This window comes from Melitaea cinxia, chromosome 27, assembly GCF_905220565.1.
Source record: "Melitaea cinxia chromosome 27, ilMelCinx1.1, whole genome shotgun sequence".
Taxonomy (NCBI): Eukaryota; Metazoa; Arthropoda; class Insecta; order Lepidoptera; family Nymphalidae; genus Melitaea; species Melitaea cinxia.
The window spans coordinates 3,890,083-3,902,051 of NC_059420.1; the positions used below are offsets into that span (position 1 = coordinate 3,890,083).

General features: G+C 34.8%; 3 protein-coding genes across 3 annotated transcripts; 2 read left to right on the forward strand and 1 right to left on the reverse strand.

Annotated features, from left to right (window-relative positions):
- Positions 1-1,212: 1,212 nt before the first annotated feature.
- Positions 1,213-3,150, forward strand: LOC123667302. Its single transcript, XM_045601254.1, has 7 exons — positions 1,213-1,217; positions 1,308-1,506; positions 1,602-1,787; positions 1,875-1,964; positions 2,267-2,329; positions 2,451-2,616; positions 2,889-3,150. The coding sequence occupies exons 1-7, from the start codon at positions 1,213-1,215 to the stop codon at positions 3,092-3,094; spliced, it is 915 nt and encodes a 304-aa protein (XP_045457210.1). The 3' UTR covers positions 3,095-3,150.
- Positions 3,151-5,217: 2,067 nt separating this feature from the next.
- On the reverse strand, positions 5,218-6,983 carry LOC123667303 (putative nuclease HARBI1). Its single transcript, XM_045601255.1, has 4 exons — positions 6,970-6,983; positions 6,755-6,887; positions 6,044-6,185; positions 5,218-5,390 (listed from the first exon to the last, which is right to left on the reverse strand). The coding sequence occupies exons 2-4, from the start codon at positions 6,824-6,826 to the stop codon at positions 5,218-5,220; spliced, it is 387 nt and encodes a 128-aa protein (XP_045457211.1). The 5' UTR covers positions 6,827-6,887; positions 6,970-6,983.
- Positions 6,984-8,921: 1,938 nt separating this feature from the next.
- On the forward strand, positions 8,922-11,348 carry LOC123667304 (piggyBac transposable element-derived protein 4-like). Its single transcript, XM_045601256.1, has 5 exons — positions 8,922-9,044; positions 9,128-9,190; positions 9,275-9,328; positions 9,401-9,489; positions 9,598-11,348. Exons 1-5 carry the CDS (start codon positions 8,977-8,979, stop codon positions 11,346-11,348), a joined length of 2,025 nt encoding a protein of 674 aa, XP_045457212.1. The 5' UTR covers positions 8,922-8,976.
- Positions 11,349-11,969: the final 621 nt, after the last annotated feature.

Consider the following 11,969-nt stretch of genomic DNA (forward strand, 5'->3'; position numbering starts at 1 on the left):
TGGTAGCACTGTACACTACATTTCAAAAATACTAAAATGTGAAAAGTGTCTCAATAGTTTAATGTCTGAAGAAGAACACGACTTCCACAAATTAATCCTGGCTCGAAATAAAGGTGGACTGTGTTTTCCTTCCCTAGATGTTTTTGACATATGCGCAACTTGCGAACTCATAATAAGAAAACTGTCCATGGAGAATATAAATTTGGTGAGAGAAAGCCAGCATACCTATATAGTCACGCAGTTTTTAGGTTCTTTTACAGGTAATAACAGAACTTTTCATTACTTGGAAAATGACCACGATTATGCTGGCCATGCGCATAAAGTCAATTTAATACGATTAGTGATTGAAAAATATTTGAACATAAGACTACATCATATCAGTAAAATGCAAACAATGACGATGACTCTGAGTTCTAAGCGACAAAAATTTAAAAAACTTTTACAACATAAAGGATTCTAGGTTTAAGAAAAATAGTTAAAAAAAAAACCGACTGCAAACTGAAAAGAGATAAACAGAGGGGATAGGAAGTGTCCATTCATACGATTATCTTACGAATATATTTTTTTATTATTCTACCGATTTTTTGTTTTATTTTTAGTAAATTTATTTAAAACTATAAACAGGTTTTTATTTTCACATACCCATTTTACCTATATTAAATTAATTGTTTAATAAAAATTTTAGGGACTTTTTTTAAAAGGTGTCAACACTTCACTCACTCACACATCTTTAAAAAAGTGGCTTCACTTTTCTGTTCTAGGTGCGTTATCTACCTTTTTTTACTTGATCTATGTCTAGAGCTGTATTTGTTTTATCGATATTCGTTTCTTATGACTTTCTTTCAGAATATGTGCATGAACTTTCCACTAATTTATTATATTATTGCATATATATTTGAACTGTATAATACTTGACACATAATTCTTTTTTTTTTAATGAAATAAAGAAAATAACATTGCGTTGGCTGTATATTGTGAAGTTCGTGCCTCAAAAAAAAAAAAAAAAGCGTACGAAGATGTTTGCTTGAACCAATTGACGTTTGGATGTGAGAGTACCGTTACCGTACCGAGTTCGTTATTGTTTGTTTTAAAGTTAGTAAAAAGTTGGTTTTAATACTAATATTATAAAGAGATAAAGTTTGTGACGTTGTAAGGGGTTGTTTCTGGGTTTACTAAACCGATTTTGAAAATTCAGCTAGCACCAAATAAAACATGAAGTAAGTATAATTTTATTGTTAGTATTAGTTTCTTTGTAACTTAGCTAGCCCCTACCTACTGTAATATTGATGAATTCGTTTTAAACATAGCCCTACGGAAAGAGCAGCACATCCTTCAACGGCCCAAGTTCAAGAACTTCTCAATTTTTTGGAAAAGAATCCTAATCTTGCAAAAGGATTTTCTAAAGTTCCCAGTGCAAGGGAGAGAGCCCGTAAAACTTGGGAGAAACTGGCATTACAGTTAAACAGCTTAGGAGGCTGTGTTAAAACATGGAAACAGTGGACTAAAGTTTGTATTTCTGGCATCAATTACTTCTTTGTTATATTAAGTATAAACAGTTAAGTATACCTATACTTACATTATATTTTATATTTTTTTTTTAGTATTGGGCTGATAAAAAAAGTGCTGTTAAGAAGAAGGGTGCATTACGCTATCAAATTAGAAATAAGACTGGTGGTGGTAATGAGGTGGTGGAACTTTCCGAGATTGAAGAGAGGATACTAGTTTTAATGGGTGGTGAAACTTTTGCAACTGGTGACAGGCATTTAGAAGTTAATCCATTTTTTGGTGTAAGTTAAAGAAAGTAAACAATTCTTACTTTAATAACATTTCTTTAGATGGATAGTTTTAATGTCCTTATACTTTTTGAATTTTAGGCCCAGGCTGGATCTGGAAATAGTCCATCTTTGCTGGCTAACATCCAGTTAACAGAAGAAAATCCATATCCAGTACCATCATTACCAAGGGTAAGATAGTATATTGTCTAAAACTACTATACAACTCTACTGCTACTATACAAAACTAACTACAGTCTTATATTTGATTGATTCAGTATTTGACATGATTATGTGGTATTGTTTTAAAGATTTCAAGTTTTATATTGATGCAAACCTTTTAAATATAGTTATCATATTAGATTTTGATAATTATATCAAATTCATTTTTGAATTGTTTAATGTAATTTTTATAAGTGTAAACTTAATGTTCTTATTTAACATAATTATACAATTAACATGCAAATATTACAGTGATATATATATATTTTCAGGAACAGCAGTCAACTCCAACTTATGTTGAAGACCTGCTAAATGAAAATGTTCCAGTTGTAGAGGTATGTCGTCGAGAATAGTGTAAATCCACGGAACTAGCATTGGTTAATTCCACTTATTTGAAGAATTTAGCCATACAATATAGTTCACTACACAATTTTATTATTTAATATCTGATTTCAGGCATCAGTAAGCCCTTTACCGATGGTCCAGTCTCTATCCTGCACATCACCCACAGTTGAAGGTCCTGCAAGTCCTCCCCCAACTCCTTCAGGCTCAGGCACCCACCCACAACATCGCCTAAGAAATATTCGTCGCCGGTTGATTAGATCCCCCCAGACCAATACCAGTAATTATATCTTTAATATTCTTTTTTTATAACTTTGAAGGGTTCTTTACTACCATTGAATATGATAATAAGCCTAACAAACCAGATGTTGGCCTTTCAATTATAAGATATAGTAGTTTGATGTTTGATGACCGCTTGATAACAGTCAGCTCTTGTGATGGCACTTAGGAGCAAATTTATACCGTTTGTTTAGATATTTTATTGCAAATTCATAAATGATTTGTAACTTTAATGGAATAGTTAAATATATTTAACATTTATTATTGTTCTAGCAACATCACAACCTCGCCATAGTCGTCGTACTCATGCATCACCACCATCTCAACGGCGATCAAGATTCACGAGTATTTCAGAGCGGTTTTTGGCGTTAGAAGAACAACAACTTGAAATAAATCGCCGAAATTCAGAGCTCTTTCAAACTTTTGTTAATAAAATTGGAGAAGGGTTTCAATTATTAGCAGAAATTTTAAAAAAATAAGTATTTATATTTATAGAATTATAATGTTTATATTAAATATATTGTTTTTTATCTTATGCATGTCGTGCTCGCCATAGCATATTTATTAAGTCTTGTCGACTAGACTGTCCTATCACTGCTTCTTGTGTTGTTTCATGTCCAACCCCAGCTCGTGTATTAAGGGTTGTCTGGAAACGAAATTCCTCTTGGCTGTCATACTCGTCCAATACAGGTGCCGGTAGCCCTGCACGATTACATATATTATGTAAGACACAACATGCCACAACAATTTTTGCAACCATATCAGGGTGGTAATGTAGTACTCTGTGTACTAAAAGGCATCTAAACATGACGCTGAAACTAGCAGCCACTCTTTATATCTCTGCTTCTAAACAACAGATTGAGTTGTAACTTTACACAAATTAGTAACGTTTGTTCATCTAACTATGGAAAAAAATCCAAAGGGTAAATACCACCCCTTCTATTTTTTTTTAAATTTAAAAATTAAAAAGGAAGTTAATTCGATATAAAAGCTAAAAAATTAATGTTACTAAGCATAAAATAGGGTCAAAATTTGAAAACAAAGGTAATTTATAATAACAAGAAAGATTAGAAAAAAAAATTACTTTAATGTTTTTTAATTAGGGATTTTTTCTAAGCAGACGATTAAATTAAATTTATTAAAGTTATCATATCTCGGCTCATAGACACTGCATTTTGTTGTAACTTTGCAGAAACCTTTTCTTTACTATCAAAAAAAGATAAGACAATTTTCAAAGCGGATACTCAATCCCTTCTATTTTTTTTTTATTTTTTTTTCTCTAAGACAATGCCTATGTACCATTTCTTCAAATGTCTATATCTCTGCTCGTGGACACTACATTTTGTTGTAACTTCGTAGAAACCTTTATATTACTATCTAAAAACGATAATAAAAATTTCAAAAGGGATACTCAATCCCTTCTATTTTTTTTTCTCTAAGACAATGCCTATATACTACTTCTTCAAATGTCTATATCTCTGCTCGTGGACACTACATTTTGTTGTAACTTCGTAGAAACCTTTCTATTACTGTTTAGAATCGATGATAGAAATTTCAAAAGGGATACTCAACCCTTTCTAATTTTTTTTATTTTTTTTTTTCTCTAAGACAATGTCTATGTACTATTTCTTCAAATGTCTATATCTCTGCTCGTGGACACTACATTTTGTTGTAACTTCGTAGAAACCTTTCTATTACTAACTAGAAACGATGATAGAAATTTCAAAAGGGATACTCAACCCTTTCTAATTTTTTTTAATTTTTTTTTTCTCTAAGACAATGCCTATGTACCATTTCTTCAAATGTCTATATCTCTGCTCGTGGACACTACATTTTGTTGTAACTTCGTAGAAACCTTTCTATTACTGTCTAGAAACGATGATAGAAATTTCAAAAGGGATACTCAACCCTTTCTAATTTTTTTTAATTTTTTTTTTCTCTAAGACAATGCCTATGTACCATTTCTTCAAATGTCTATATCTCTGCTCGTGGACACTACATTTTGTTGTAACTTCGCAGAAACCTTTCTGTAACTGTCTAGAAACGATGATAAAAATTTCAAAAGGGATACTCAATCCCTTCTATTTTTTTTTTATTTTTTTTCTCTAAGACATAGCCTATGTACCATTTCTTCAAATGTCTATATCTCTGCTCGTGGACACTACATTTTGTTGTAACTTCGTAGAAACCTTTATATTACTATCTAAAAACGATAATAAAAATTTCAAAAGGGATACTCAACCCTTTCTAATTTTTTTTAATTTTTTTTTTCTCTAAGACAATGCCCATGTACCATTTCTTCAAATGTCTATATCTCTGCTCGTGGACACTACATTTTGTTGTAACTTCGCAGAAATCTTTCTGTAACTGTCTAGAAACGATGATAAATTTTCAAAAGGGATACTCAATCCCTTCTATTTTTTTTTTATTTTTTTTCTCTAAGACAATGCCTATGTACCATTTCTTCAAATGTCTATATCTCTGCTCGTGGACACTACATTTTGTTGTAACTTCGCAGAAACCTTTCTATTACTGTCTAGAAACGATGATAAAATTTTCAATAAAATTGGCTTCTAGTTCCATTGTTATTTAATTTTGGCTGCTAGCTGCTAGTTTCAGTTTCATATCTAAACCTTCCCTTTAGCCTGCCTATAGTTCTCTCCACAGTATTACGTGCTGTGGCATGGAGTTTGTTGTAGTGTGCAGCAGGGGTTCCTTGTTCTATGTTAGGCACTGGTACCATTAAATATGCACGTTGTGCGTATCCAGAATCCCCTGTAAAAACAAAGAACAAATTATGTCCCATAACGTTTAAAGTAGTCATCCTAGCTGAATCTATTGGTTTTACTCACCCTATTGAAAAATTCCAGTAGATTCCATCAAAAGCGACAAAAACCACTGAGAAACCAATAAATATTTATTGATTTCTAAGTGGCAATGTGGCATAAGTGGAATTTTACAATGGGGCATGTGGATATTAAGATTACAATCATTATATTTGTTTGAAAAAGATGGCAGCTGATGATGATTTTTTACTAGAATATTTTGACTAGCTCGTAAGCACAGTTTGTAGTGATCCAGCTTTCTGCTTTGTGGGCTGCGGGATCGATTCCTGCCTGAGTCTCTGTGTAATATTTGTATTTATATATTTATTTATTATTTACGAAATTTGTATCATATATATGTATGTAATATTTCTATGTATATTTATAAAAAAAGTATTTAGCTATATCAGCCGGCTGTTACCTATAACACAGGCATTAAGTTGCTTACCGTAGGAACAGACGTCCATGTGTGTATGTTATAAGATATAGATATAGATGATGATTTTTAGTATGTCGGTACCTAATTTGTAGAGTGAAGGTAGACTACAGGTATTATTTACTAAGGAATAAATGATATACCTATTAAGCCATAGGGTAACTCACCTAGCAAATGTACAGTTTCACCAGCATTCACTAAGCCCTCAAGGTGGCTCTGTATGATGCTATGATTAAAGATGAAGCTGTCATGTGTTGCTCCCCCATAGGTTGCATCAACATGCAATATATTTAAGTCCGCGTCAGTAATCTAAAAAACAAATATAACATTATATTTTGAGTTACAATATTTCTATTCAATAAAACAAAAACAACCAATTAGTTTTTCCATATAAAAATATTTATTATATTTATTTTATTGCATTTAAAAATTCTTTTCTCTTTTACTTCGTGATTCTTTATCACCGACATAAAATTTTAATAGCAATGTGGAGATTAACAATTTTTTAATTCTCCCAATGGATATTTATTCTGAAGTATTTGAACAATAGCTGGAACACTGGCCATGGAAGGAAAAAAATCTGAGATTTGTAGTTTAACAATTATCAAACTTGAAATGTTAATATTCAAGCTACAATACATTGTTAATTAACTAATGCATAACTTATTAAAAAATCGCGATAAAAACTTTTTGTCGGCGGATTATTATTCGTTGATCTATCCTGAAGTACCTGATTTTTTTTTTAAATTTAAATTTTAACATTTAACATATTCAAATAATTTTTTTGTTAAAGTTTTCAAAGGCAGGAAGGTTTGACCTAAAAGGCACTTGTTGACTAGACTAGTAGAAATTTTATTAGATATTATTTAAAATCTTACCAACTGGATATTTCTTGCATGATTTCCTTTACGACAGTAATATCGCTCTTCATTTTCTGATGGCCTAACCATGGTAACATAGGTACCATCAATACATCCTATCACCCCAGGAATTTTGTATTTCTCGAAGAATCTGTAATATTAATAGGCATTTTAACCTTATAGGTAGGTTTAATATCAGAAATGTACTATAAGCCGACTATACATATACCGACATTTCCTTTAGTTTGAGCCTCTCCACGGAATTCTGTGGAAACCGTATATATTTCCTTACAACGCTGGGGTGATTTAAGGCATCGACTACCTCGCGAACACATCGGGACAGATGGTTGTGATATATAAGTGTTCACGTTCTTTCCACAAATTCTCTGATAACTACCGCAGGCCAAGAATGAAAGGGCACATAGTAACTGAAATATAGACATACTTTATAAGGAAAAAGCTTTTGGAAAGTACCTAAATGAATAGTGTTCATGAAAAAAAAATATTTACCTTTTTTTAATAGGCAATCCGCGACCTCGACGACGTGGTTTTTTCATAAGATGTTTGATGTCTTGTAACACATTATCTATCAATTCTTCAGACAATCGATAATTATCAACAAAATCTTTGTGCCTTTTAACTATTTTAAATGCGCGAATTTCACAAGCTTGACGACGACTATCATTTAAATCTAAGGTATGTGCTTCTTCTAATAAAATATCTAAGAAAAACCGACGAGCCATACCTATCGAATAATTATAATTTTAAATACCATTAAATCTGATACTTATAACACGCTTACACCATGAATTAATAAGTTAAAACGAACTCGAACACCAATCTCGATAGTCCTTAGCCTTTCGTATGTTGAAACACCGGCTCCCGGTATAAACACATTTTCGCCGGAACTGTTGACATACCGGGAGCCGGTATGGGTAAGTGTGTTCTCATAATCGCTCTAAAGCACGTCATTGTATATACCCTATCCTTTCTAACACGTTACAAATGCATAAAGAAGAAACAGGCTGACTAGTGAAGCCAAAATCTCGCGCAGCTTTAGTGTAAAAAATTTAAACACGAGTCAGTCAAAACTCCGCCATCGCCTAGGTGACTACTTATTTTTTTTGTTGGTGAAAACTTGTGTTTTATCTTAAAGTGATTCGCTGAATATTAGAAAAAACGATGGAAGGGTAAGTAATTATTGATTATGTATACAAATTATATAATAGTTCTGTTAATTTTCACTAAAAATCGGTCTGTAACTATCAGCATGTTCAATGTCGAACACGTGACGACGATTTTATTGTCGTCATATTTCAACCAAAAATGGATGAAAAGGCAAGTTGATGTTAGATCTAAGACGTAAAAATAATTAGTTTTGATATATTTCATAGGTAGCATTATATTTCTTTCAAAAACATGAAATTTGTAATGAAAATGTAAAGTACATAGTCTCATACCGGGAGCCGGTTACGTCAACAGCATACGTTTGACAGTCATGTTTTTTGTGTTTCTGGGATGCTTCCTAAGTATGGATATGCCTCAGGAATGTTTTTGTATGCATTAAAATTTTAATTTATTTTTGCAATTTTTTTCATTATCGGTTTTTCTTTTGGTTTTTGTATTGAGCTATTTTTAAAGAAGCTTTACGAAAAAATATGTTTGCACTTTTTTATTTTTTGCATTATTTTCTTTTGCATTGTTTCTTTTTTCGGTGTTTGCATGAACTTTGATTTTTTCTGCTTTTTTAATATAAGAAGACAACGACGATCTCGGAAACGACGTGGAAGTGGAGCGACTACGCGCGGGGTTCGAGGTGGTGCGCAGGGTAGGGGCCGTGTCCGCACGCGCGGCGGTCGTGTTTGTGGTCTTGGTGCTGGTACTGCTGGTCTTGGTGCTCATAGGCCCTCAGTTTCTGACTCGTAATTGCTTCTTATTTTTACTAACAAAATGCTTATAAATATTATTAATAATGAATAAAGTATTTTAAACAATTAATTTATATTTCAGTGTAACTAGTGGATCGTTGCAGAGCTATAACGAGGTTCATGCTATGGAAAGGCCACTCCATGAAAGCAGGAGGAGGGAGCTGCAGTCAGTGAAGACAGTACCTGAAGGGTAAATTAATGTTAAATTATTATAGTTTATTCTATAGTAAGTGTTTCATTATTCTGGTATATGGTAATAAAATTAACACTTTTTTTTGTAGATACCAATCCTTATGGTCGTCCATACAAGAAATGGTGCTCCCCTCCCCCTCTACGAGTCAAGAGTCTCCGATGTGCTCGGCTCCACCGTCTCCGGCTCTGTAAGTATACTGTTATTTTTTAAATTTTCAAATGCAATTAGTTATCAACCGTAACAATTAACATGGAATACCTATATTTGCAGGTATGTTGAATGTGGTGGGAGCGGGCAGTCAACTCCCCGAATTACCACTGTAAAGAGACCCGCGTAAGTTTTCATTTTATTTTATTTGTTTCTAAAGTTTTATTTTATGAAACAAGAAAAAATATTTACATCTTTTTGTTGTTATAGAAATAATGACTCTACTGGAAAGGGCGAGGAGGTTCCGGCTTCGAGGCGGTGCTTGTAAGTTCAAAAATGAGCAAAATTATATTTTTAGTTATTACGATACTGGTACTGATTTTCTTATTTTCTAAGGATTCCTCCAGACGGGGCTTCATCTTCATCATCAGCCGTCAGGGCTCGTCCTTTGAGGGACGCGGAAATTGCCCGAATCTTGAATCATGGTAAGTGAATATTTTTCTTTCAGACCTATCTTTTAGTAGTATATATATATATATATATCTGTTTACATAGGTAAAACAGACTACAGTATATTATTATTATTTATACAGGCAGTGAAGAGGATGCTGACAGCGATGATGAAGATGAAGATGAAGATTTAGTTCAACCAGTGCATCTGCTGAGGAGAACTGAAAGACTTTTTATGTCTGAGGAAGACACTGAGGTGCCACCGATAAACGCTGCTATAGACTTTGAGTGGCCACCTCAACTTCCCTCCGGCCTGCAGCCCCAACCTAGCGCCCAGCCCGAGCCCGAACCCAACGCAGAGCCTGAACCCAGTGCCGACCCCGAAGCCAGCGCCGAGCCATACAATAAGTTTGATTTTAAGTGGAGAGGGTTTTCAGAATCTCAAATTCCTCCTGAATTGAGAAGGGAACCATTCTCCGAAATTAATTGTGGTCCCACAGTTCCATTGGCGAGCCCATATGAGGCATTTACTGCTATATGGGATCGCCAAATAATGGAACACATTTCAATGGAGACAAATAGATATGCTCAGCAAGAGGTAACGGCCATAATTCATCAGGGGCTACTTTTGCCAACCAGTCGTATCACGCGATGGCGGGATACGAATCCAGATGAGCTGTACGTGTATTTCGCAATACTCCTAGCGACTGGAATTATTGTGAAATCACGTGCAGACTCATACTGGAATACAGCCCAGGATTTATTATCTTCTCCTGGGTTTTCAGCAACGATGAGCTTTGACCGTTACTTCTTGCTTTCTAAATGTCTCCACTTCTGTAATAATGATGACTGCAACCCACACACAATGACGCGATCGGAGGCAAAGCTTTTTAAGGTGCGTCCTATTACAGATCATCTTAACCAGCGGTTCCAACAGTTATATATTTTATCACAAAATATTGCATTAGACGAAAGTCTGACACAGTGGAAGGGTTGGTTAGATATTAATCAATTCATCCGAAATAAAGCAGCCACAGTCGGAATCAAAACCTACGAGGTTTGTGAGTCTCAGACTGGCTATTTGTGGCGGTTTGAAGTGCACGTAGGGCATGACGAATCTCCACAAGATAGTCCTTTGTCTGGGGTTGTGCCGGCACTTGTGCTTAAACTTCTCAATGGTCTTGAGCACAAGGGCCACACGGTTTGGATGGATAACTTTTATAACTCTCCTGCGCTTGCGCGAGAGTTAAAGGTACGGGGTTTTGACTGTGTTGGCACTCTTCGCTTGAACCGTCAGTTTGTTCCCACTGAACTGACTAATCTGACCAAGGGAGCTTTGGCTGTAGGCCAAGTTTGTGGCTGCACTTCAGGCGATGTGGATCTGGTGGTATGGCGAGATAAGAACCTCGTTTCTCTTATCTCGACGTATCATGGGTTAACAACGGTGAAGTGTGGCGACGTACTAAAGCCCTCAATAGTACCCGATTACAATGTGTGCATGGGTGGTGTTGATCGCAAAGATCAAATGATTGCCATGTACCCAATAGAAAGGCGGCGGAATCGGGTGTGGTACAAAAAGTTTTTCAGACGTCTGTTAAATGTTAGTGTCCTGAATGCGTTCATACTCCTCCGCACACAGCGACCTCTTACCCACCGAAGGTTCCGTGAAACTTTGGTAAGGGAATTGGTCGCAAAACACAAGCCACTTTCACCCTCAGCAGGTACAGCTCGACCAGTGGGACATTTTCCGGCTCAGTATGACTTTCTGGCCGGAAAACAACACGAACGCCAGCGCAGATTTTGCGCTGTATGCAAAAAACGTACAACTGCATATTGCAGGCAGTGCAATGTTCCACTGTGCGTGTTCACCTGCTTTGAGCCACATCACACTTAACAGTAACACATCACACAAACAGTAGTATACCTATACGCACAGCTACTCAGGAACACACAGGAGTCTGAAACGCTTTATGCCGCCAGTTCAGTGGGAATTAGGAAGGTAAGTATATTTGTCCAAATCGTGAAACAGTAAGACAATTAAGGCTGTATATCGATGCCTAACAGCCAAAAAGGGATAAGCGACATTTTTTGAGAAATTGAGTTGTATACATAGTTAGAATCGTCGTTTTTTTCTGCGTCTAACTATGTATACAACTCAATTTCTCAAAAAATGTTGCTTATCCCTTTTTGGCTGTTAGGCATCGATATGTATATTTATGTATTTGTAAGTAATATTTTTACGTATTTATTTCTTTATTTACGTAGGTTTCATTTTCATTAAAAATATCTATCTATCTATGTATATTTATTATTATTAGCAATATTTTGGGTAAAATATATCATTGTAGTTCCCTCGGTTGCGTCATTCGTTTGGATTACAGTCATCATTATTTGAGAGTGCTGCCAACCCTTTTAATCTACAAGAAATATCAGTGCTGCTAACCCTTGTATTCTACAAGCAATATCCCACGAAATCAGGGACTATATTTGATCTTATCATTAGCTATGACTGCAA